Here is a 24,682-nt window from a genome sequence, read left to right on the forward strand (position 1 = left end):
CAGCCTTGCCTTCAACAAGCCAGTGTGAGGAGTGGGCTTTCTCCCCCCACCCTTTTTTTTTTAAAAAAATATTGTGATTTAAAGGAGAAGGGGGAACACCAGCAAAACCACATCTTTTTTAGGATTTTTTTTGATGGGGGGGGAACATTTGGTGAATTTAAAAACAAAATGGGTAGGTGGGGGAAGGGAAAACTGGAGACTGAGAAGGTCGGGGAGATTTTTCTGCAGGAAATAAGGAAGGAGCAAGAAGGAAGTTTTCTCCTTGCTCCAGCGTAAAAGGGTATTTATTCCTTTTGAGAAATTCGGCGCCTGTCTCTTTGGGGGCTTAACATACCTCCTTTCCCACGCCCTTCCCAAACTCTTGGCAACCTAAGCCAGGTTTGAATGATTTTGATCATTTTGGATCACTCGATCTTGAAAGATCCGGCAGATATTCCTGGATTCTACCTAAGAGGAAAGACGAGGGTAAGCGATCCTCGGCAGAAGGAAAGAGGGTTGAGTTTCCCCAGGGCCCCTGCCCAAACACACGCCAAACACAGCACGAGTGCAGAGTTCGAGATTTAACCAATAACAAGCAGGTACAAAGGTCCTTCCGGGTCAAAGGTCCTGGATGGTAGGGAATCCTCCAGGTTGTAGGGCCGCAGGAGGGACCAGTTTTTGAGTGCGGTTTTTCGCCCTTCCTGGGCCTTGTCAAGAGCAAGTCGTTGGAAGAAATCTCAATTTTTTTTTAAAAAAAATCTTCTCCGTCTCCTTCTTGTGTTCGAAAAACGTCTCGGAAAAACGACGCGGCTGCTTTCCAGCGACGGGCCCTTTCAGACGTACTGCAAGGAGTTCAGGCTCTCCAACTCGACTTCAATGGAGATAATGTGATGCCCGGGAACCATGGCTAAGCCCAGGACTCGGGGTTCGCCCGCCGAGAAGGAGTCTGAAGGCGACCGGGGTGGGGGGTGGGGGAGAGAGAGAGAGAGAGAGAGAAAGAGAGAGAGAGAGAGAGACAATCCTGAAGGAGGAGAGGGGCTCTGATGATCCTAACCTCCCTTGCTTCACTTCCCCAACAAACCCAGAAGTTCTGATGGTTGAGTTTTTTTCCCCCCCCCCCCCCGTGTAGAAATTCAAGGGGCCATTGAAGATACCTAGCTCATCGTGGCTGGTTTTGGGGAAGGTCTCCTTATCGGTGGGAATATAAAGGGGGTCTCCCTTCCCCTCCCCCGTGCCAGAAATACTGCCCACATGATCCTCTGCCTTTCGGTCAGGCCACGCTGCAGGGGTCGGCAACCTTAAAAAACTCAAAAGAGACGCAAAGGTCCTCACCGGAAACCCCCCGTTCAATTCTGGAGCCGACCGGAAGTCCAGTTCCCCCATCATAGTCTCCTCCCCTTTTTCCTCTGCCAACCGGAAGTCCGGTTCCCCCCACCATAGAGTTTCCTCCTAGCGCGGCATCCTTTTTCTTCTACCGGTCCTAACCGAAAGCCCTATCAATTGTGGAGCTGACCCACAGGGAACCGCAGCAGAGGGATGAAAGAGCCACATGCGGCTCCAGAGCTGCAGGTTGCTGACTCCTGAGCCACAGCATAGAAATACCTATAGAAGAGAATTATCTGTAGCTCAGGGTTGAACTGTGGAGTTCCTGCTGCTGCTCTTTTGAGCTGGGTGGTTTTCTTGCAGGCGTCTCAGGACCCAACTAGGGGATGGAATCAGTGCTAGGAAGGAATGGGGTTGGTGGGGGGGAGGAGGAGGAGGGGGACTTTGGGGTCCTTGGTGCTTTCGGAGCTTGGTGGTTTTCTTGCAGATATTTCATGACCCAACCAAGGAACATCACCAGTGCTACAAGGGAGTGGAGTTTGCCGAGAAAAAGAAGGAGGGAGGAGGAGGAGGAGGAGGGCTGTGGGGTTCCTGATGCTTTCTGAACCTGGTGGTTTTCTTGTAGACGTCTCATGACCCCACTTGGTTACGTCATCAGTGCTAGAAGGGAGGGAGGTTTGCAGAGGGGAGGGGAAAGGTGGGAGGAGGACGAAGGAGAAGAGGAGGACGCGGGGAACAGTGATGACTGTGGGGTCCTTGTTGGCTGTTTTCTTGCAGACATTTCATGACCCAACTAGGTAACATCATCAGTGCTGGTGATCCTCATCAAACCACTTGTATAAAAAAAGAGAGCAAATGCCCCTCCTTTCCAGGACGGAGGATACTGCCTAGATGGGTCATGAAGCAGCTGCAGAAAAACCACCAAGCTCAGAGAGCACCAAGGACACTACAGTCCTCCTCCTCCTCTTCTCTACTCTGCAAACCCTACTCCCTTCTAGGACTGATGATGTTCCATAGTTGGGTCATAAAACGTCTGGAAGAAAACCGCCCAGCTCAGAGAATATTTGAGTTTTGAAGAGATCTAGGGCATTTTTAGCGGGACAAACAAGGGCGCAGTTGTCAGAGACCAGGCTGGGTGGGTGGGGGGGCAGTGGGGGGTGGGACTCACCAGTGGGTTTCAGGTATTCTTGGGCAGAACCCAGGATGACGTTGCAGTCCCGGTCAGTGCACAAGAAACAGCCCACCAGGGTCCGTCCATCCGTCATGCGAATCCGCAGGCTCTTGTTCAGGAGGTTCTCCAGCTTGCGACGTGCGCGCAGGTAAGGCGAGTCAGCCGTTTCTTCAACCGGGTCCTGCCAGAAACATCCAGAAAATATATCCTCCAAGTTCAGGAGAGCAGCTTTTTTTTTTTTTTTTACATTATTATCAGGCATTTGATGGGAAGACAATGCCCAGATGTGTTAATGACAAAATCAAGTATTTTTTTGGTTTTCTTTTGCTACCCACTTGGCCACTTCATGCCGAAATCTTATTTATTCGTTTATTACATTTATAGGCTGCCCATCTCACTATCGAACGACTCTGGGTGTCATCAAGCCACCCTGAGTCGTTTGATTGTGTGTCCAATCACACGGCCAATAAAATTCTATTCTGTTCTGTTCTGTTCTGTTCTGTTCTGTTCTATTCTATTCTCTATTTATTCTGTTCTGTTCTATTCTATTCTATTCTCTATTTATTCTGTTCTATTTTATTTTTCTCTTCTCTATTCTATTCTGTTATCTATTTATTTTATTCTGTTGTATTCTGTTGTATTCTATTCTATATTCTATTCTATATTCTGTTCTATTCTATTCTCTATTTATTCTGTTCTATTCTATTCTATTCTCTATTTATTTCTGTTCTATTCTATTTTATTCTTCTCTTCTCTATTCTATTATCTATTTATTTTATTCTGTTCTATTCTATTTTATTCTTCTCTTCTCTATTCTATTCTGTTATCTATTTATTTTATTCTGTTGTATTCTGTTGTATTCTATTCTATATTCTATTCTATATTCTGTTCTATTCTATTCTCTATTTATTCTGTTCTATTCTCTATTTATTTTGTTGTATTCTATTCTATTCTTTGTTCTATTCTATTTTCTATTTATTCTTTTCTCTTCTCTATTCTGTTCTCTATTTATTCTGTTCTGTTCTATTCTATCTATTTTATTCTATACACATACATACATAATTGTATTGAATAGTTTTTTATATATACATTACATACATACATATATATATATAACTATTTAATACAATAATATATATTAACCATAGTAGACATTTAATATACTATAGTTAACCTATATTAACTCTAATTAAATTTTTTAAAATTGTATTAACTTGTTATATAACAACTGTCTCACTTAGCAACGGAAGTCTTGGGCTCTACTGCGGTCGTAAGTCAAGGACTGCCTGTATTATCGTATAATATAATAATGTGTACATCATTTTGTGTGCGTCTGTATAACATTATAACTATTTAATAGCAATATATATATATATATATATATATATATATATATATATATATATATATATATATATATATATATATATACACCATAACAGATGGTATTTAGACGGTCTAAATCTATAGTTGATATAATGTATATTAACTATAAATAAAATTTTAATTGTATTAAGCTATTATACGGAGACACATATAATAATATTAAAAACGCTATTGAGGGGCCAGAGTTTCCTCTTCCCAGCTGAGCAGGATGGACTTTGTAGTCCCCCATCAAGTCCCCCCAGCGCTGCCCTCCAAGGGGAAGGCTCCTGTATGTATCCCCGCACCTCCGCCCCGTCCTTCCCTCACCTCGGGGGCGCTGCTGTTTCCGCAGCCGTTTTCGTCCGACTCCCGAGGAAGCGGAGGCGGCGGCGGAGGTTGCCTCAGCATCGGCTCTTGGGCCGGCGGGGCCGCCATCTTGCCGAGGGAACTACCTTTCCCACAAGGTCCTGCGGCCCTGGAGGCGTTACGCACGCAAAGCACACACGCACGTACGCGGCGTCCGGCTTCTTCGGCACCGCCCACTGGGGGGAGCGAGCGAGCGAGCCTGCGATTCCCGTGGGGCCTTGCGGCGGCGCGTTGCCAAGGGCAGCGAGGGACGCGGCGCATGCGCCCGGGCGACGATCATGGAGGGCTCCTCCCGACCGCGTTTCTACACGCCGCGGGAGGTGACGGTGCACAACCGGCCGTGGGACCTGTGGGTCTCCTATCTGGGGCGGGTCTACGACCTCAGCCCCCTGTCCGAAGAGTACAGGGGTAAGGGCGGGGGGGAAGGGGCGGAGCTTCGGGGGCAGGGCTCTCCCAAGCGGAGCCTCCAGGTGGAGAGGCAGTCTACCTGAACGGGGGGGGGAGGAGGAGGAGGAGGAAGAGGAAGGCGACCTTGCGGGTTATCCGAGATGGGAGTAAGAGAAGAAAGGAGCTGGTTGGGGGCAAATCCAAGGTTTTCATAGCTCTGGGGAGGTCAAAAAAGTCAAGATGGCGGCCTCCCCCATGCAGTCATGAACTTGCATTGCCCCAGAAGCATAGGACCATCGTCCCCCGACAAAACTTTAAAAAAAACAAAGTAACAATCCAGCTAAAATCAATCATAAAAAAGGGCAGAATTGACGGACAGCTCTTTCCGCATTCCTTTTGTGTGGTGGTGGCCGCCATGTTGACTCTTTTGACCCCCTGAGACTCTGGATGCTCCTGGGGTCCCTTAGATACGGAGTGGCTCTAATGCGGATCCTGGCTTCTCTCTCCGCGCAGGGGACCTCCTCATGAAGCCCCTCCTGGAAGTGGCAGGGAAAGACATCAGCCACTGGTTCAACCCCAGGACCAGAGACGTGAGTGTCCGGTGAGGCCGGGCCGGGCTTCTGAATAAACCCTTTTGCAAGACCCAGGGAGTTGGGCAGGTGGGGAATGGTCGCAGGGAGTCCTCGCCTTACGACCCGTCACTTAAGTGAAGATCTGAAAAAAGGAGCTTGCTCTCTGCTCTCCAGCCCTCCGTGTCTACGGAGATTCTCCCCTCATCCAGGTCAAGGTTGTCCCAAAGGTGCTTTTTTCAAAAGGCAACTGGTTTTTATTTATTCCTTTTTTGAAAAAGTGCCTTTGGGCCCATCTTTTTGCTTATGGTATCGATGTATTTATTCTAGTTCTGTTACTGGCTTCAGCGACGGTCGTAAATTGAGGACCACCTGCGTTCCACAGGGCGTGGTTTTTTTTTTGCTCGAGATTTTCTGATCCTAATGTTTGAAAGAGTTCATCTTTGGAGACTTAGGAATGAAGAAAAAGGACTCTTCCTTTGACGAGAAAAGATTGCTGTTAAATGGGGAGCCCTTCGTAGGGTGGCCTGATTGGTGGGAACCATCCTTGTTAGATGGTGGTTGAATCTGGGCTTTCCACCCTGTGCCCGTTCCTTGCAGATTCAGACACACATCGATCCCCTCACGGGCTGCCTCAAGTACTACACACCCCAGGGCCGGTTTGTGCACATCCCGCCGCCTCTTCCTCGCTCGGACTGGGCCAATGATTTTGGGGTGCCCTGGTGGAAAAACCCCATCTACGAAATCGGCATCTTGTCTGCGAAAACCCGGCACATTCGGATCATCAACACTCTGACTTCTCAGGAGCAGACCCTCGAGGTGAGTCCCATCCTCCCCAGCCCTTGCCTGGCCCCCAAGACCATCTTCTTCCCTGGGCGACTTGCGGGTGTATTAACACAACAGGCTTGAGCTGGGCGGTTGTTAGGTTTAGGTACTTGGGGCCAATCTCTAGGAGATGGTGAGTTGTAGTCCTGCCAGCTATGAAAGACAGTTGGGTGACTTTGTGCCAATCAACAGGAGACGGCGACTCGTAGTCCCGCCTTAGGCATGAAAGCTGGCTTTATGACCTTGTGCCGGCCACTTTCTCCCAACCCTAGGAAGGAGGCAATGGCAAACCACTTCTGAGGAAACTTGCAGGGATTTGTCCAGGCAGTCTTTGAGAACCAGACAAGATTAAACAAATGAAAAAAACAAAACAAAACACCTTATAGCTGTACCACATATGTGCTTAGGGTTAACTACGATTAGGGTCTATATAGGGCTTGTTTGGGGAGTGTTCAGTTCAACCTACAGACCGGGTTAAAGAGTCAACTTGAACACAGGCCCCGAGGAAGTCAAGCAAAGTTGACCCGTTCTGTTCCATTCCCACCTTGAACCCAGGGAGAGGGGGGGGATCAAGGGTGTCCCTTGCCCTCCTGCTGTGGGTCCCGTGGAGAACTGTGGCTCTGTCTGCAGGTCTGTTCAGAAGAAACCATGTGGGAGATCTTGAGGCGCTACCTGCCCTACAACGCGCACGCCGCCAGTTACACGTGGAAATACCACGGCGTCTGCCTGGAGATGGACAAGAACCTTGAGAACAACAACATCCCCGATGAAGACGAGGAGTTCTACCAGCTCAACATGGACGCCGACGCCTTCACGACTGCCATTTTGCTCTACTTTAACGATGACCTCACTGAGCTCTAGAAACCTGCCTAGTCGTGGGCCTATTTCCCTCCAGCTGGAAGGGCCAGTTAGGTGCTCCTTCTTCTCACCAGCAGCTGCAGGACACAGAGCTTATCTTTAAGGGACGGCAGCAAACTTGGTCCTTGGGCAAACCCATTTTTCTCTCCAGGAACAAGACTTGGTGGAAAGGAAGATGCACCTCAAATGATGGTGATGGGTCCCTAAAAATATGATCTCCTGGTCTTGTGAATGTCCACCTGGGCTCTCACTGCTACCGCCACTAGGTGTCAGTCGTGGCTCATGGTGCAGCCATTTTGCAGCTCCGTCGTTCTTCACATGGGTTTTAAAAAAATAATTGCGTTTTATTATCCTGCAAGCCTTGAGCTAGGAAGGCAGCTTTGCTCCCGGGCTGGCCCTTTTATCCGGAGAGGGACCCACGGAAATTTGTATTTTGACTTTTAAACTGGGGTCCTCTGGCTTGAACATCCTGCTTTACCCTGAAGGAAATTAAGTAATCTCGCGGCAAGTATTTGCGCCTGCTTGAGATGTTTCAAAGGCTTGTTTGGAGGAGTGGTTGGAGGTGGAGGAATGAAAATCCCCTCGGAAGATAAGTGGGATAAAAATAAAATAGCAAAACGTAAGATGTTTGCGGTGAGAAGACATAATTGTCCGGCCTTACTTAAAAAAAAAACCCACGATGAAAAGAGCAAATCTTCAATAAATCAATAAATCTTTTTATTGCGTAACTTCTGATGTTAAGGGGAAAAAAAATATGTGACACTCGGTATCAAATATCCTCTGGGTGCTTATTTTCTCAGAAGTAAGCCTGCTGCAATCTGTTTAACAAGGGTGATTTTGTAGGAACTCTGTTCAGGATTGATTGCAGCCAAAACTTGTCATAAACTGGTTATTTCCAAAGAAAATACGTTTAACGGCAAAGTTGCATCCGAGTCAAACTTGGTCGTTGGTGTATTTGGGAACACGGACGCATAGAGAGGTCTTTGGCACTGGTACCCGAGTGGTTTGTCATTGTTTTCTTCTGGGATGTCTGTGTATTTCCTGGTGGTCTTCTATCCCATATTAACCTAGTTTGTTTAGTTTGGAAATCAAGACAAAATCACTTAGGTGAGGCTGTATACCCAAGTACAGAAAAAATATTTTACAATTTATTTATTTATTTAAAATATTTACAGAGCTGCCCATTTTTCAGTCAACCCTGGGCAGCTTCCAATCAAAACTTTAAAAGACATAAAGAAATTGTTTTTTAAAAAAACATAAAATGCAACCAGTTGAAAGATAAAACAAAAAACTTGGGGGTTTCAGGTGCGCTTGTGGAAAAGCTAGGTGTTTCCCACGTCCATTTCCTCTGGAGGTAGGGGCATAGAAACCAATGATTCTTCCTTCTAGCGTTCGTAAATCATCCGTTTCTGCCATCAAGCATTATAGATTGTGTGGTGCTTTTTATGATCAGTTTCCAGGGTTCACAGCTCCAGTATGTCAGACATCATTTAAACCTTCGTTTTAAAAAGCCCAAAGTGTTTCCATATATATATACATACATACAAATACAATGGAGTCCAAAATTGCTCTCACCAAACAAGACAGTTAAGTAAGTTTTGCCCCATGTCACGACTTTCCTGGCCACTGTTGTTAAGTGAATCACTGCACTTGTTAAAAATAGGAACATGATAAGTGCATCCGGCTTCCCCGTGGACTTTGCTTGTCAGAAGGTTGCAAAAGGTACTCGCTTGTCCCCAGGACACTGCAGCCATCATAAATATGAGTCAGTTGCCGAGCATCTGAATTTTGTTCAAAGTGACCATGGGGATGCTGCAAGAGTCGTTAAGTCTTTAAGAGGGTCATAATGGTCGCTATTTTCAGTATTGTCCTAACCTCAAATGATCACTTAAGTCAAGGACTACCTGTGATAATTCTGCATTTAAAATAGAGGTTAAAACAACCGCACTAGAAGAGTTTCTAGCCCATAGTGATCCCGAGATGCAGCTTCTGTTAAGGAAGGCATTCTGTGGCTTGGGTTGTCTCTATCGGCGCTCTCGTGTTTTAAAACAGCGGCTCTTGAAAGACGTGTCTGGGTGCTTCTGCTGTTCCAGAGGTCCAGAGGTTAGGGTGGGCTGCTACGGCCCCTTTACGACCTGTGGACCTCAACTCCTAGAATTCCTGAGGGAGGCAGGCAGGCAGCTTGGTTGGCAAAGGGCCATACTTGCCCATCCCTGGCTTAGAGGATGGTCATCGGAGAGAGGCCTTGAGGAGCTCTTGAGATCCAAGGCTCAGATGCACGGTCCCACGAGGCGGGGAATTTCCGTGGAGGGACAGCCACTGTAAGAGAGCAGAAAAGACTCAAGGATTAAGTCGGCCCTTTGGGGATCCGGGAGTTTAACCCTCCTCTCTAAGTGTCCAAGTGTGCTAATTGCAGGAGTGTGATCTGTGGTGGCTGGTGTATCCCGCAGGGCCTGCCTTCCGCCTCTGTGTCCATCTTGCTTTCTGAGCCTGCTATTTACAGGGGTGGGGGTAGAAACCCAGAGTGAGCCAGCGCTGGGTGGTATTGCGCATACACGACTGACCACCTGGGGTGGGGTGGGGGGAACACGTGTTTCAGTTTGCAAAGCAAAGGAGCAAATGAGTTGCTGGTCTGGAGGTCTTCCAGGGTTGACCTTCTGCTCTACTAGCCGCTCGCGAGGGCACTCTAGTTTGTTTCCTAATCCACTTCCTGTCAGCTCTTGATCCAAAAACCAGTCAAGCAGGGGCCGTGATTGATTTGGTTCCTAGAGAAAACTGTAGGCTGATTTGTTTTTTTTTTGGGGGGGGGGGAGGCATAGAGAAGAGGGATCTGCTAAGAGATCGCCAAAGTCCCATCTGGGGTGGATGTGCAGAGAGCGTAGGGGAAACTTAATCTATGACCCCAAAGAAGGAATGTTCTACTCCTGTGACTAACAATGGAAGGGGGGGGGCACCCTACAGACCTTGACCTGGAAGGTCTGCTCTTAATCTGACTTGGCAGAAGGCGGTGACAGAAGAAGGCTTCTGTTCCCTTCTCAGGTCAACCTTGGCAGCCGGCCGGGGAACAAGGCCTCTGTCTCTGCCCTCTGGGTCTGCTCCCTCCCCCAGTCAGGGCAGGGAGGGAGGGAGGGAGGGAGGGAGGGAGGGAGGGAGGGAGAGAGAGAGAGAGAGAGAGAGAGAGAGAGAGAGAGAGAGAGAGAGAGAGAGAGAGAGAGAGACACGGGTGGGCATGGGTCCTTTTCCACATAATGCTAGTAAGGCTGTGGCAACATCAGGCCAGCTGTCCTTTTTTCTCCCTCCTTGTTCGGCTCCTGTCTGCGACAGCTGTTAGAGGGAAAGGGGGGGGGGGAGGAAAGAGAAATCCTAAGTGTGGGTTGTGAAATGAGACTTGAAGGTCAAATATTATCTACAGTTCTGGCAAGCCCCATCACCCCCAGGGAGATTTTCACTTGTACCGAGAACAGATGGGATTGTTGCCATCCATCCTCCAGACTCCCATCTTTTGTGTGTATGGGGGGGGGGGAGGGAAGGCAACAATCACCCCTCCTAAGAAAGCTTACGACCTGCTTTTCTCTTCCTTCCAGTGCTGGGCTGCCTCTCCTCCCACCTGCTCCTGCCTTTAACCCTAGCAAACTCTCTCTTCCATCTGACAGCTGCTTTGCAGAAGAGAAGCATTGGCTGTGGCTTGCTCCTTTTCCTCCCCCTGTCCACCCCTCACCCCCACCCCCACTTCTGGCCTTTTGCTCCGTGGGGGGAACACAGGTCTTCCAAAAGGATTGTACTCTGTAGCAGTTTTTGTCATCATCATTATTATTAAATAACTAACATTCCCGTTATAAGAAAAGTATGTCGCTATTTCTATGCCTAGTAAGCTAATCAGCTAAACTAGGAAAACCGTTCGGCCAAGAAGTTTGTTACAGGAAGAAAGTCTGATATTTTTACCAGCTGCTTAATAACCGCAGAGCGCCTGGGCTTAAGGAGCCCGCTGGCAGTGGCCACTGAGGGATCAGGAATTGCTCGGGTATTTCAGAGGCAATTGTACAGGCAGCTTAAGCCGGACGAGGTCTACGGGGTTGTGGTAGAGGCAGCTCCTCCAACAGAGCTGCTAAGCCAAGTGGGCCCTTGGAAAGCGTGACCTGGAATCACCGGCTGCAGGAGGCCTGGCGGGAGCGTTTAGCCCACTTAACATCCAACCTTCACAAGCAGCTGGAAAGTTGTGGCAAGTTTTCAAGGATCGGGCCGAGAGGTCTGGACCTGGAGGCTAAACTCTGGCAGGAGGTGGCTGACCTCACGGGATGGATTTGTGACAAGAGGCTGCTCTCCGTTTGATCTTTTGCACCCACGTCTCCCATTCCTCCAGGTTCTCAGTTGCGTGCTTGAGCAATCGCCAGGGGAAGACCTTTAAGCCGCCAAACACGCACAGCAGGACAGCAGCCGTTCCCTGAAGGGAAGGGAAGGGCAGGCCTACGATGAAGATGAAGAGGGCCACATCTTCGGGCCCTTTTGAAAGCCAGCCAAGGGGCAGCGTGCTGGGGATAAACGGGTGAAATAAAGACCATGCCCCGCATCCCTTGATGGGATTCCTGGCATTTTGGACCTTGCGAAGAAACTCCAAAGATGGGCGTGCGGAGAAGGACGTTTTCCCCCTTCCCATCTCTCGCCTTGGACAGTGAGGACCGAAGGACTTGGGGCCAGGTTAAGAGAATTACATTTATAGACTTTGTGGTGTTAACCGATGGGCGAGATGAAGCTCAGAGCTGGTGAAACCTCAAATTCAGATGCTGCTGTGCCGATTCAGGCTCCCTCCTTCCATTAGGAAGGGGAGTGATGGTACGCACACTAGAAAGCACATTTCTCAGTCAAAGACTTTGATAGCGTGAAACCTCAAATGCTCTTGTGGAGCACTGGCTTCCAGCACTGCCAGGGAAATGTTTCAACATGAATGAATGGGATTGGCGCCCACTGGCTCCTGGAGGGCTTCAGAGGGTGTTGCGTTAAATGTAAAAGCCACACGGGGGATAACATTCATTTGGCAAACGGTGTCTCCTGCAGGCACAGTTACTCCTCTGTGGACATTTATAACTGGTCTACAGGGGGGAGAAAGCTTAGACTGAGCTTGGAAGAGTCGTAAAAAGAGACAAGAAAAGGTGCACTGTAATATTTACACGGTCCTCCTTTCTGGTCCCATAAAGAGGCTCTTCCCATCCCAGCCAATCAACTGAAGCGAGGGTCCCATCATCGCTTCTTAGTGTCATTTCTGGATATTAGGAAGGGTGATATGGCAGGAATTTAAATATATATGCATATAAAAAAGCTGTACTGATACCGGCAAGGTTTTCTTTCCTGGGCTATTTGGCCTCATTTTGTACTTTTAGAAAATTGCAGACGGAGAAAATCTGCAGATGCAGAGTCCCCAAAAGTAAATTTGGAGTAAATTTTTGCCACCGCATCCAACACACTACAAAATACACTGTGTGTTGAAACAGGACTCTTGCTCTGTGGTCCGGTTTCAATAAAGTTGGAATACTTTGAATAAGCCTCATTGTTTCCAGATTTATTATTCTAAGACTCACCATTTTAAATGGGATTACCCTGAGTGAAGGAACATTGTGCTTGTAGACGATTGTTCTGTAAGATCTCTATCCAGCGTCGAGCCCTTCAGGGTTCGGAATATTTTCTTTTTCTAGCTGGAGTCCAAGAACCAGAGAGGCTTGGAGAAGGGGCCCTGCGACAAAAGCTATTAAAGCAGATTTTAAACATTAACACCAACGGGCACCTCACAGAAACCTGATGCTTATAATAGTAGAATCACTCGGCTGTGTTTGTGCAATAAAGGCTTGCCCTGGTTTAAACTCAATCAGTCCGATTTTCTGGGTTGGTATAGCAAACTAACCAGAGGGGGCTCGATTAATACATGTCAAGCTAAAATGTGGCCAACTGATCTATCATTGAAAGCGACACGTGGACCCAGCCATAAAATAATTTGAATTTTGTCTTTCTGAAATACTATAGAACACAGGAATGTTAACTCACACTTGTTTTTTAATGACAGCGTGAAACAAATTCAAGTAGGGAGAACATAGCAAAGTTTGTACTGTTTGTGCTCCACAAGTATACTTGAATTTATAGCAGGTTTCTGTTACACAGAGATGGGCCTATTCATTTAAGATGGCACATTTGCCAGGATCAGACCCCTAGCCACATTTCACTCAGAATACAAGGTTGACCCAAAGCTGGCCCACTGAAGATGCTTTATAGTTCAGGGTTTACTCAGAAATAAATCCCAGTGGGTGGGGAAGAGTTGGTCAATGGCTTTATTTTCTTTTCAGGAACATGGTAAGGTCGCAGTCCCCTTGAGATTTGTTTATCTGGTAGTGTGCAGCAGCGGTGCCACTAGAGACTTAGGGCCCTGTTCCTTCCGTTTTCCTTTGTGGGGATGGTACTTACTTATACGCAGTGGCCCAGGGCAAATCTGATTCTGTAATTCTCAGATATGCAGGAGACTTTCCATTCGCTACAATCTAAGAGACAGACAGGAAGAGATGTAGGCCCTTTACAACTTTCTTGGTAGGTTGGCGGGTAGATTCTTATCATAGATGTGTCTGTTAGCAGGTAAAGAGTTTTAAAAGGCGTTTTAAACTCAAGCATACGTCTATCCACAGTAACAATGATGCTTTGTTCCTATTGTTAATTCATTTTCTCTCTATTTTAATTGTATGGGTTTTAGTTCTTTCCCCTGCTATAAAAATAGGGCAAACTGTTTTCAGCCATAATGGAACAATATTACAAAACAGTCCTAACAAGGAATGCATCAGAAACAAGGTGCTTTTTTGGGGTGGGGGGTGGGGGGGAAACCTTGCCTCGGAGGCAAAAGTACATAGCTTAATTTTAGACTCTCTTGAGGTCACATGCAATAATTTAAGTGCATCGATCTCCCTACTGGATTGTGTCATGATCACCCCCAAATCCCTGTCAGTTTGGTGATGGCGAAAAAAAAAAACTTTGTAGTATTCTATCACATTAATTTAATTAAGCCTTATAATTTATTCCTGTGGGGCAAATCTAACACACTTAAGAGTAGCCAGAACCTAGCTTTCATATTTTATTAAATCTAATATAGCTTCTTTTAAATGCAAAACCTGGCCAAAATCATATGCATGCATATTTGTGTCTGCCTGCCTGTATCAAAAGAATCTCATCTGGGAAAGCAATAAAATCTCCTTTGTGAATGTGGACCAAAAAAAAAAAAATCTTTTAATGAATTGCAGTAATCAGGGAGGGTTTTTTTTCCTCCTTCTCTTCTTCCTTTCTTGCCCTAGAGGAAAAGGAGAAAAATAAGCCACTCCCTTCTGAAGTATTTAAAGTTAGAGAGAGAGAGAGAAAAAAAAGGGGGGAGGAAATAAAACACCCCTATTCTTCCCCCCCTCTTGTGCTAGTAAAGCAACCATAAGCACACACCAAAGTCGTGGGTCTGACTAGTATGGAACTAGTTAACCTTTAACAATTTTATGCTGATGTCATAACTGAGCATGAGTACTGATTAATCCAACCTTTTCTCTCTCTCTCTCTCTCTTCCCCCTCCCAGTAAAAAATATTTTTATTGAGGGAGGTGGCGGGGGGGAGAGCCTAAGGAGAGGAGGAAAAAAAAAAGAAAGAAATAATTTAGAGCAGCCATCTTTGTTTTATGCAGAAATCTTGTCAGGTTCCCCCCAGTGCCAGGAATGTCTAAATATTGTTCATGACCACAGATCTTGGGCGATTGAAAAGAAAATATCACCACAGCAAGAAGAGGGGAAGAGGAAAAAAAAAAAAGCCTGCCTTGATCCTGATTATCCTTTCTTTTTTTTTCTTCTTTTCTTTTCTTGGCTAATTTTTTTTTTGCCTTTTTTTTTTAAACAAAATTGGAGCTGATTCTGATTGCATTTTTTTTATTATTTTTGGAAAGGAAGGGGGGGCATCTTTCTCTCTTTTTTTTTTTTTGGAAGCTTTTAAGGAAGAGGGGGTTAAAATTAAGCCAGCCATTTTGGGTAAATATTTTTTCCCCTCCCCCTTCTTCCTTTTTTTTTCTCTCTCTCTTCCATGGGGGGCACCCCATTTATCTTTTTTTCTTAAAACCTCGCGGGGGGGGGCTCGCTTTTTTAAAAAAATATAATTTAAGAGGCGGCCATTTTTGTTGCTTTTTTTTTTTTGTTTTTTTGCTCGGGTGGCAAAATATGATCCTCAACTCCCCACCTCAGAACTGAGAGACACCTAATCTTTTTTTTTTTTTAATTTCCCCTCACCCCCCATTTTTTAAAAATTTATTTTTTTTTTCCTTTGGAGAGGGGGGGTCGTCGTCTGAGGAAGAAACCTTGCGAAGGAAGAAGAAGAAGAAGAAAAGTTGTGAGGGAAAGAAGAAGAAGAAGAAGAGTCCCGGCCATCGCATGGGACTTCTCCTCGCGGCCCCCTCCCCAAACATCCCCCACACGCCCACCGCCCCCATTTTTGGGGCGATTTTTGGGGGGAGGGATGGTTTGAGGGGGGGTCGTTTTTGAGGGGAGGGAAGGGAGCGCGAGAGGCGGGGAAGGGGGGCCGCCGCCGCCGCCCCCACCCCGCCCGCCTAGCCCGCCCGCTCGGCGGCTCGGCTCCGGTGTTCCCCCACCCATCGGCCACCCCCTCCTCCGGCACCACCACCAACCACCATGGCTTCCCCTCTGAGGGAGGACGAGGAAGAGGAGGAGGAGATGGTGGTGTCCGAGCCGGAGGGGGAGGAAGACGAAGAAGAGGAGGAGGAGGAAGAGGAGGAGGAGGAGGAAGAAGACGACGAAGAAGAAGAAGCCGCCGCCGTCGTCGTCAGGAACGACAGCCCGGGCGACATCTTCCCGCCCGCCGTCGCCGCCTCAGCAGCAGCCGCCGCCGCCGCCGCCGTCGCCTCAGCGCAGGCGGAGGCTGCCCCGCTGACCCCCGCCGCCGCCTCCTCCTCCTCCTCCACGCCGGCCGCCGGAGGGACCCAGGCGCCGCCAGGTAAATAAACAAACGGCCATTTCGACAGGGCCGCCGCCGCCCCCCCCTTTCTTCGTTTCGTGAGGGAAGGAGCGAGGCTGCCCCCACCCCCACCCCGCGCGCGCGAGAGAGAGGGGGGGGAAAGAAAGAGAGAGGAGGGGGCGGGGCGGCTGTTGGTAAACAAGCAACGGCTTTCGAACGCCGCGGGGCCGGACGGGATGCCCGCGCGCCCAGCGCTGAGGGACCCCCCCCCCCCCCCACACACACACACCGCGCGCGCCAACTGCCCCCACCTTTACCTCCCGCCGCGCGCGCGCGCCTCCCTCTCTCCCGCCTTTTCTCTCGCTCTTCCTTTTACCTCTCCTCCCCCCCCCTCCTCCCCCCGCCGCGGCTGGATTCCCGGAACAGCCTCTGGTTGCGCTCCCCCCCCCCACCCCGTCTCGCTTCTGTCTCTTAATTCTCTCTCTCTCTCTCTCCACATACCTATCGGGGGGGAGAGAGGGTGGGGTGGGACCTCGCGAGGCCAGCCAGACGCGCCCCTCTCAGGCGGCGGGAGGAAAGTCCTCCTCGGGTCCGGCCTCGGGGCTTGGCTCCGCCTGGGCGTGGGAGGGGGGGTTTGTCTGTGAGGGAGGGGAGAGGGAAAGGGGATCATTGCCCTCCCCCCCAAGGGGTCTGTGAGGGAGGGGAGAGGGGATCATTCCCCCCTCAAGGGGTCTGTGAAGGAAAGGGGATCATTGTTCCCCCCCAAAGGGTCTGTGAAAGAGAGGGGGAGAGGGCATCTTTGCCTCCCCCATGGAGTCTGTGAGGGAGGGGAGAGGGAATCATTGCCTCCTCTGGGGGTCTGTGAGGGAGGGGAGGGGAGAAGGGGATCATTGCCCCCCCCAGAGGTCTGTGAGGGAGGGGAGAGGGGATTATTCCCCCCCCAAGGGGTTTGTGAAGGAAAGGGGATCATTGCCCTCCCCCTAAGAGGTCTGTGAGGGACGGGAGAGGGGATCATTGTCCCCCCCAAGGGGTCTGTGAAAGAGAGGGGGAGAGGGCATCTTTGCCTCCCCCATGGAGTCTGTGAGGGAGGGGAGAGGGGATCATTGCCTCCTCTGGGGGTCTGTGAGGGAGGGGAGGGGACTGGGGAGCATTGCCCCCTCAGGGGGTCTGTGAAGGAGAGGGGATCATTGCCCCCAAATGGAGTCTGTGAAAGAGAGGGGATCATTGCCCCCCCCATGGAGTCTGTGAGGGAGGGGAGGAGGAGAAGGGATCATTGCCCTCCCCCTAAGAGGTCTGTGAAGGAGGGGAGTGGGGATCATTGCCCCCCCATGGAGTCTATGAAGGAGAGGGGATCATTGCCCACCTCCATGGAGTCTGTGAGGGAGGGGAGGGGATCATTCCCCCCCCCCAGAGGTCTGTGAAGGAGAGGGGATCATTGCCCTCCCCCTAAGATGTCTGTGAGGGAGAAGAGGGGATCATTGCCCCCCAAGGGGTCTGTGAGGGAGGGGAGAGGGGATCATTGCCCTCCCACTAAGAGGTCTGTGAGGAAGGGGAGAGGGGATCATTGCCCCCTCGGGGGTCTGTGAAGAAGAGGGGAAGCGAAAAGAGGTAGAGGGAATCAGTGCCCCCCCTTACCCTCCTCACAGTGTCTGGGGGTCCCTCCATTGAGGGATGGAGAAAAAGAGGGGTGGCTTGGGAGTGTCTCTGGGGATATTTCCCGGTGGGGAGGGTTCTCATTGACGATGGGGAAAGAGGGGTCACGGTGTAGAAGTAGAAAAGGGGGTGCTGGGATGGCTGGGCACTTTGGGGGGGCGGCAGAGGAGGGAGGGAGAGGTGCCTGTTAGGGGATGGGGGCTGAGGTGATCTCTTGAGGGAAGGGGGAAAGGCGATGACTGCCCCCCCCACTCAAAGTGTCTAGGGGCCCATGTGGAAATGGCACCCATTGTGGGATGGAGGAAAGAGGGAGGTGTATAAGTAGAAAAGGGGGGGGCTGGGGTGACAGGGCACTTGAGAGGCCTGTTTTTGACACCCCATAGGAAGGAGGGATGTCTGTCAGGGTGGGGTGAGGCTGTCTCTGAGGGAGGGGCGTTTGAGGGGATCATTGCCCCCCTTCACAGTGCCCGGTGGCGCCGTCTCCTGGTGGAGAGGACTCCCATTGTGGGATGGGGGTGAAGAGGGGTGACTTGGGGGTGTATAAAGGAGTGTTGAAGGGACAGGAGAGCTGGGCCCTTCAGCTGCCTGTTTTGGCACCCCATAGGAGGGAGGGGATGGGGGCTGAGGCAGTGTTTGAGGGAGGGGAGGTGGAGGGGATCACTGTCCCTCACTATCTGGGGGCCCAACTCCTGAGCCTGTGGTGGGGATGGTTCCCATCACGTGACGGGGAGGGGGGGAAGAAAATGGTGGTGCTGGGGTGACTGGGCATTTGAGGGCTCTTAGCCTGGTTTGACACCATAGGTTGCAGGGAGGGATGCCTGTTGGGATGGGTGCTGAGGGAGGGGCAGGGGGAACTACTGACCCCACCTCAGACTGTCTGCAGGCCTGTCTCCAGGGCCTGTTGGGGATAGCTCCCATTGCAGGATGGGATTGGCCATCCATGGGTGGGGGGAAATGAGAGGTCACCTGGGGGTGTATAACCAGAAAAGAGGCTGCTGGGGGGATGGTTGGGCTTTGGAGATGTCTGGCCATATTTTGATACTCTTCATCAGGCAGGAAGGATCCCACTTATGGGCTGCAGGCTGATTTGCGCAGAAATCGTGGGGGATGAGCAAGGGGTTTTAAGGAGAGGGATCTTATGGGGATGCTGTGCCCTACTGAACTTGGCCAGACTTCCCTTGACCTGGTCTGGCTTTCCAGCCTATTATGGGCAGCTTTTCCTTGCCAGTCCTGGAGCTTTAAGGCCTCTGGCCAAGAGTTTGCAGTGACCGTAGAGGGAGAGTTCCAAAATCCAAACACCAGATACAAATGAATAAAAACCTACCTCCCGTACAGGTGTGTGACCTTAGAAGGCCTAACAGGTGTCCAAATCCAATTCACATGAAGTGTTTTGTTGTAAGACTTGGCCAAAAAAAATCTATCCTGTGGGCCACCGGGAGTCAGAAGGCAAGCCCATCTGCTGTTTGGAGTAAATGAGCGTGCCAAAAGGAAAGATGGAGAGGTTCGGAGCCAAACGGGCGACGCCAGGCCAAGCGTCACATAAAAAAACCCCTAAAAGTCATTGTGAAAATAAAAACCCTTCTAAAACTTTTAAGTTTCAAAGTCGTGTTTGGGGAACTATTTTGCCTATGAAAAGGGTGCAAAAGGGAAATTAATTGAAATTTGTTTAGACAATGTTAAAAATGACTTCTGGTAGTTCCACTAAGGATATGAAATATTGTATAGTGTCTTCCCTGCAGATATTTAGCAGGGAAGCTTATTTATTCTCTTGCTTCTAGTTTTAAGGATAACGTAAACTTCATGAGAAGCAAAATAGCTTTCTATCACATCGGGTTTGTACTTTGGTTCATTTTGGCCAAAGGTTGCTGGGAATTCTAAGTTGTGTCCCCCATCGCTGTAGGAGAGCCTCAACTTATGACCCCAATTGAGGCCAAAATTTCCGTGGCTAAGTGAGAGTCATTAAGTGAGTTTTGCCCCATCTTACAACTTCCCTTGCCACGGTTTTTAAGGAAAGCATTGCACCTGTTAGTAACAGCAGTTACTAAGTGAATCTGGCTTTCTTTTGACACTGCTTCTCCAAAGGTCGCAAAAGGCGATCACATGACCCACGGGTCACTCCAGTCCTAAATAGGAGTCAGCTGCCAAGAGCCTGAAATTGTGATCACATGACCCAAGGGGAGGCTGCACTGGTCGACGGTGTGAAAAACGGTCATAAGCCACTTTTTTTCAGTGGTGGTGTAACTTCGAATGGTCCCTAAACGAATGATTGTAAGTTGAGGCCTACCTGTATTGTGCGATGTGCTTCTTTATTATTTACCTGTCTGCAGGGGTGGTGTTAACTGTCTCGGGTAGGCAGTTCCGTTCTCTCTTTTTTTTCCCTGTCTCTTTTTTTTTTATAACACACGGTTAGCTTTACAGAAATTGTTGGCTTATCGATTTGTTGTTTGGTTGATGGCTACAAAGTTACCAGGGTAGCTTTTCCGATGACAGCCCCATTGAAGGCGAGGGCCTTGATTCGTATCAGTCTGGGTGCGTGTATATAAATATATATACCCACACACTAATGTGGATGTGCCAGACAACAGGTTGACTTAATTACCTGTCAATTGATGGGCTCTTCCCATGTGGCTTTAGCTGCCCCCCGTGACTGGCAGCCCCACATATGAGGGGCTCTTCCTACGAGGGAAAATTGGATTACTCCTTAAGCGTCCCTTTTGTCCTGCCTTTGATTTAATGGTGGGCCCTCCGTCGATAATTCTCCGCGTTAAGGAATTAGACCGATCCCTACGAGAAGCTGATCTATAGCGTTGTAGTCTCCTTTCTTTCTTTGGGTTGTTGGGTTATGGATGGCATCCATCCTTTCAGACTATGGAAGAAAACCTATTGTCAGAATTTAAAAATAAAAATAATAATCTAGCAGTCTTCTGTATTTAGCAGTAGATCTTTTGCGACAAGTTGGTGTTGGGGTGGCAGGGCCGCCTTCCTTGTTGGTGATTCTACAATCCATTATTTATCGGGTCTCTATTATTTACTGGGATGGAAGCAGCAACTCCAAACTCCTAAATACAAATCCAAGGGGATTTAAAAAAAAACAAAAAACCCTACAACCTTGTAAATTAGATAACGGTTCCCGTAACCGGGTGGGATGAATCTGTTGGGCCCTCATTACCCTTCAGTGTATTGGGCATCCTTGTTCGTAATGCTTACCACTCCGGGTTTTCAACCGCTGGTGTTGCCGTAGAAGCAAATAATAAATGCAAAGATTTACATTTTGGTCTTATTAAAAAAAAAAAAAAGAAGAAAGAAAAAAAAGAACCCTCAGTCCTTTGATCATGTTTTATCATGGCTTCTTAGTGGCCTGCCTCTGGGGAAGTGGTGTTACTGCGATTATTGCCGAGACCACTCAAGCACAAGGACTGAGCATGGAGGGAGATAGGAGACACAAGCCATAAGTAGGGATGTATTAGGCTAAAGTATAAAGGGACTTAGAAAAGAACCTGAAAGGGGGTGGGGGGATTGAGGAAAAGAAAGGAGGAAGGGGGGGTGCTGCTGAGAGAAGATGGAAGGATAGGAACAGGTGGATGAGGAAAAATAAGAACTTTTTAGTCTGTAGAGATTCTCGGGCATCCAGGTCGCGATTGTCCAAGAGCTGCTTTTTTTCAGGAGGCAACAAGACAGTGGGGAATGGAAGGATGTATCCTATTATTTATCCACCATCCAGTCAGAGCTGAAGAAGCTTCTCGGATGAGAAGCGAAACGCCTTCGAAAGAAAAAAACCAGAAAATCCAGTTGCCTCCTGAAAAAAAGCACCATTGGGAGCTTTTCAGTCCCATCTCTGCCACGGTCTTCTCTCCCAGGAGGACCTCAACCTCGGCTGAACAGTTGACCTAAGGCAGGGAGGACGACCTCTAATAAATAAAGAGAGGATTAAGGGCTGTTTGGCTAGCAAGGAATGGTTTTTATGTCTCCAGGACAGGGAAAAAAGAGCCAGCTGACTCTTATGTACCCTGATCCACTGGATGAGACCAGGCAAAACTCAGATTATGAAGACGTTAGGTTGTGAATATTTAGGAAACAAGGAAGGGAAGCCAGCGAGTATTTATCAAGCTAAATTTCATTAGTTTAGCTAGCCGTAGGAATGGTTCTTATAAAGAGAGGATGGCAAAATAATGGCCTGGAGTGCCCAAAGGATATAAAGTTGGTTGAGAAAAATTACAGGTCATCCTTGACTTACAATTGAGTCCAGCATTTCAGAAAGTTGTTAAGTGAGTTTTGTCCCATTTGACAAATGTTGTTAAGCGAATCACTGCCCCTGTTAAGTTAATAACCAGGTTGTTCCGCGAATCCATTGACTTTTGCTGGGTCAGAAGGTCCCAAAAAGGGGATCATGTCTGACCCCGGGACACTGAAACAGTCATAAAATACAAGCGTCTGAATTTTGAGCACGACACCCTGGGGATGCTGCGATGGTTGGTCCAAAGTGTGAAAAAAAGGCCGTCCGTCCCTTTTTTTTTTTCGGCGATGTAATTTTTGAACGGTCGCTAAAGGAACTGCTGTAACTGTTGAAAAATTCCAAATTTTCAGATGACACAAGATCTGTGCGCCGTGTGTGTGTAAGGGGGTAGCAAGCATCTTAAAAGGACCACACCAAATTTTGGGAAGTTCTTGTCAAGCTGGAGTAGTGAGAACAATCCACCCAGATGAATTTAAACACGGGCAAATATAAAGTCCTACATTTAGGGCAGATGAAAGACCCGAGTATGAAAGCAGAGCTGGTGCCAACAGTGAATTTTAGGAATTTGATTTTTTTTTCGTTAACAGAATAGGGCCGATAGAGACTTCTTCACATCATAGGGCAGTGATGGCTAACCTTTTTACCATCACGTGCCATGAGTGGGGGGGGGGCAGGGGAGGTTTGCGCGCACGTGTGGCCACACCCATATTTCTATGTGCCCCGCCCCGTGCATGCACGCGCGACCCCCCCCCCCCCTCTTGGCATGTGATGACCCGTTTTTCTTTCTCACCTGGCTCCCGATCCTCTCTATGCATCTGGGGAGGGCGAAAACAGCCTTCCCCACTCCCTCGGAGGCCTGAAACGGCCCATTTCCCAACTTCCAGTTGGACAGGACGTGATGTTTTTTTGCTGTCCCCAGCCTCCAGAGTCTCCCGGAGCTAAGCTGGCGTGTGCCAGGTGACGTGGCTCCACGTGCCGCCTGTGGCACGCGTGCCATAGGTTCGCCATCACAGTCATAGGGGATGTTTTATGCTTCTTAAAAGTGTTTTCCCTCTTCAGTTTATGAAAGTAAAACAAGCTACGTTAAGCCTATGGTAGCGTCTTTGGAAAGAATGAAAAAAACCCGTTTTGTGGGGATTGCGTCGTGTGCTCTGGGAGTTTGCCTCCATCACTGCTGTTGGGGGCAAGAAATCTCATCTGCTAAACCGCAAAACGTCCGACTTTTCTTCTCTGGATTGTGAGAACAAAAGTTCCTGGTTCCTGCGAATCTAGGAGAGCTGATTATTTAGTGGTTAGATTTCGATCCTGCTGCGCATGATGTTCCCTCCTCCCATTTCCCCCCCCCCATCCACAACAACCTTGTGAAGTAGGTTGGGATGAGAGAGAGCGGGATTACCCCCAAAGCCCACCCAGGGAACTTCCCAAAATTGAGGAGGGGGGTGGCTTGAGCCCGCGTCTCCCCGGTGCTACCCCGTCACCTTCCATCACTACATCACAGTGCCCCCCCAGGCCAAAATGGGAGATTGGGGGCTTTTAATTTAGCCCCAAAGCCTTCATTTTACAATCTCCCAAGGGAAGAGATTGATTTGAAGACGTTGCTTGCTGCAACTGCAGTCTGCTGGCCGGCCTCATCCTGGAGGTGTCTTGGTTTATTGAAGTTTTAAAGTTGCCTCTCAGGTGGCAGGCTCCAGCGGCAAATTAGGAGGCTGCAGAAATATGCAAATAGTGGCTAAAACTTGTTGGTTTTTCCCGTTCGACACAATTGAAACCAGATTTAGATTGGAAAGGATCTCTGGGATTTTGAGGAAGAGGGAAGGGTAGGGTAGGATAAGAAAGGAAAGGTAAATGGAAAAGAAGAAAGGAAAGAGGGAAGGGAATTGGAAAAAAGGAAAGGAAAGACAAAAGAGGGAAGGAAAGGAAAGGAAATGGAAAAGAAAGGAAAGAGGGAAGGAATGAGGGGCAGGAAAGGGAAAGAAAGGGAAATGGAAAAGAGGAAAGGAAAGGTGAAAGGAAAGGAAGGGAAGGGAAATGGAAAAGAAAGGAAAGGAAAGAGGGAAGGAATGAGGGGAGGGAAAGGGAAGGAAAGGGAAATGGAAAAGAGGAAAGGAAGGGAAATGGAAAGGAAAGGAAAGAGGGAAGGAATGAGGGGAGGGAAAGGGAAGGAAAGGGAAATGGAAAAGAGGAAAGGAAAAGTGAAAGAGGAAAGGAAGGGAAATGGAAAAGAAAGGAAAGGGAATGAATGAGGGGAGGGAAAGGGAAATGGAAATGGAAAAGAGGAAAGGAAGGGAAGGGAAATGGAAAAAAGGAAAGAGGGAAGGAATGAGGGGAGGGAAAGCGAAGGAAAGAGGAATGGAAAAGAGGAAAGGAAAGGTGAAAGAGGAAAGGAAGGAAAAGAAAGGAAAGAGGGAAGGAATGAGGGGAGGGAAAGAGGGAAGGAAAGGGAAGTGCAGGCAGTGCTCAGGCAATGGCAAAATAGGGCCAAGAGCAGAGCCTCTCTAATAAAAGCCAAGCTACGCTCAGGATGGTACTTCACAGGAAAGAAAGTTAGTATAAGAGGGAAGAGAGAGAAGCAAGAGAAAGGCCCCTGGGCAAAGTGTGTGGACGGGATCTGAGAGAAGATTTAAAAAAAAAAAAAAATTGCAGGCAGTCCCAAACAGCCTAGATAGAAACACTTAAAACCGGCCTCTGCTCCGATTTTCCCAAGCTTGCCACTTAATTCTGGAAGTGAACCCGCATCCGGCCCTCTGCGGCCTCTTGCTCCCCCACTGCCTAAATTTCTTCTCCCTCCTTCCCTCCCTCCCAATGCCCAAAGGCCTGTGAACCCGGGTGCCCTGACCCTCACCCAGCTTGTTAAGGGCAGAGTTTGCCATCGTGTTCCCCAGCAGGGCTCCTTGCCAGGGGATGCTCTTGCGGTCTGGGTAACCGGCAGCCCCCCCTCCCACCCCCCCTTTCCTGTTCTCAGCAACAGGCTGGCGTTGACAGCTGGCT

The 24,682-nt window shown here is 48.8% G+C and overlaps 3 protein-coding genes and 1 long non-coding RNA gene across 4 annotated transcripts in view; 2 read left to right on the forward strand and 2 right to left on the reverse strand.

The window, feature by feature from the left end:
* Positions 1-545: 545 nt before the first annotated feature.
* Positions 546-4,307, reverse strand: NAA38 (N-alpha-acetyltransferase 38, NatC auxiliary subunit). Its single transcript, XM_070954313.1, has 3 exons — positions 4,166-4,307; positions 2,471-2,654; positions 546-925 (listed from the first exon to the last, which is right to left on the reverse strand). The coding sequence occupies exons 1-3, from the start codon at positions 4,271-4,273 to the stop codon at positions 813-815; spliced, it is 405 nt and encodes a 134-aa protein (XP_070810414.1). The 5' UTR covers positions 4,274-4,307; the 3' UTR covers positions 546-812.
* Positions 4,308-4,482: 175 nt separating this feature from the next.
* CYB5D1 (cytochrome b5 domain containing 1) lies at positions 4,483-7,260 on the forward strand. The gene is made up of 4 exons (XM_070954400.1): positions 4,483-4,612; positions 5,105-5,181; positions 5,761-5,979; positions 6,616-7,260. Exons 1-4 carry the CDS (start codon positions 4,483-4,485, stop codon positions 6,844-6,846), a joined length of 657 nt encoding a protein of 218 aa, XP_070810501.1. The 3' UTR covers positions 6,847-7,260.
* Positions 7,261-7,969: 709 nt separating this feature from the next.
* LOC139324703 (uncharacterized) lies at positions 7,970-12,578 on the reverse strand. Its single transcript, XR_011601068.1, has 2 exons — positions 12,417-12,578; positions 7,970-9,162 (listed from the first exon to the last, which is right to left on the reverse strand). It is a non-coding gene; the product is annotated as an uncharacterized lncRNA (long non-coding RNA).
* Positions 12,579-15,521: 2,943 nt separating this feature from the next.
* The window catches only part of CHD3 (chromodomain helicase DNA binding protein 3), a 122,735-nt gene continuing 113,574 nt past the window's right edge, over positions 15,522-24,682 (forward strand). Inside the window, exon 1 of the mRNA XM_070954356.1 lies at positions 15,522-15,846. Within this exon, the coding sequence (XP_070810457.1) occupies positions 15,525-15,846 (322 nt within the window). The 5' untranslated portion in view covers positions 15,522-15,524. The remainder of the gene's footprint in view (positions 15,847-24,682) is intronic.

This window comes from Pituophis catenifer, unplaced genomic scaffold, assembly GCF_029215685.1.
Source record: "Pituophis catenifer annectens isolate HBS135680 unplaced genomic scaffold, rPitCat1.0.hap2 SCAF_15, whole genome shotgun sequence".
Taxonomy (NCBI): domain Eukaryota; kingdom Metazoa; phylum Chordata; class Lepidosauria; order Squamata; family Colubridae; genus Pituophis; species Pituophis catenifer.

Excerpts from the sequence above, each read along its gene's own strand:
- NAA38 (XM_070954313.1), bottom strand. The coding sequence starts at position 4,273 with ATGGCGGCCCCGCCGGCCCAAGAGCCGATGCTGAGGCAACCTCCGCCG. Across the intron at positions 2,655-4,165 it reads GAAACAGCAGCGCCCCCGAG|GACCCGGTTGAAGAAACGGC; the intron begins GTGAGGGAAGGA and ends TGTTTCTGGCAG. Across the intron at positions 926-2,470 it reads AGAATACCTGAAACCCACTG|ACTCCTTCTCGGCGGGCGAA; the intron begins GTGAGTCCCACC and ends GGTCGCCTTCAG.
- CYB5D1 (XM_070954400.1), top strand. The coding sequence starts at position 4,483 with ATGGAGGGCTCCTCCCGACCGCGTTTCTACACGCCGCGGGAGGTGACG. Across the intron at positions 5,182-5,760 it reads TCAACCCCAGGACCAGAGAC|ATTCAGACACACATCGATCC; the intron begins GTGAGTGTCCGG and ends CGTTCCTTGCAG. Across the intron at positions 5,980-6,615 it reads CTCAGGAGCAGACCCTCGAG|GTCTGTTCAGAAGAAACCAT; the intron begins GTGAGTCCCATC and ends CTCTGTCTGCAG.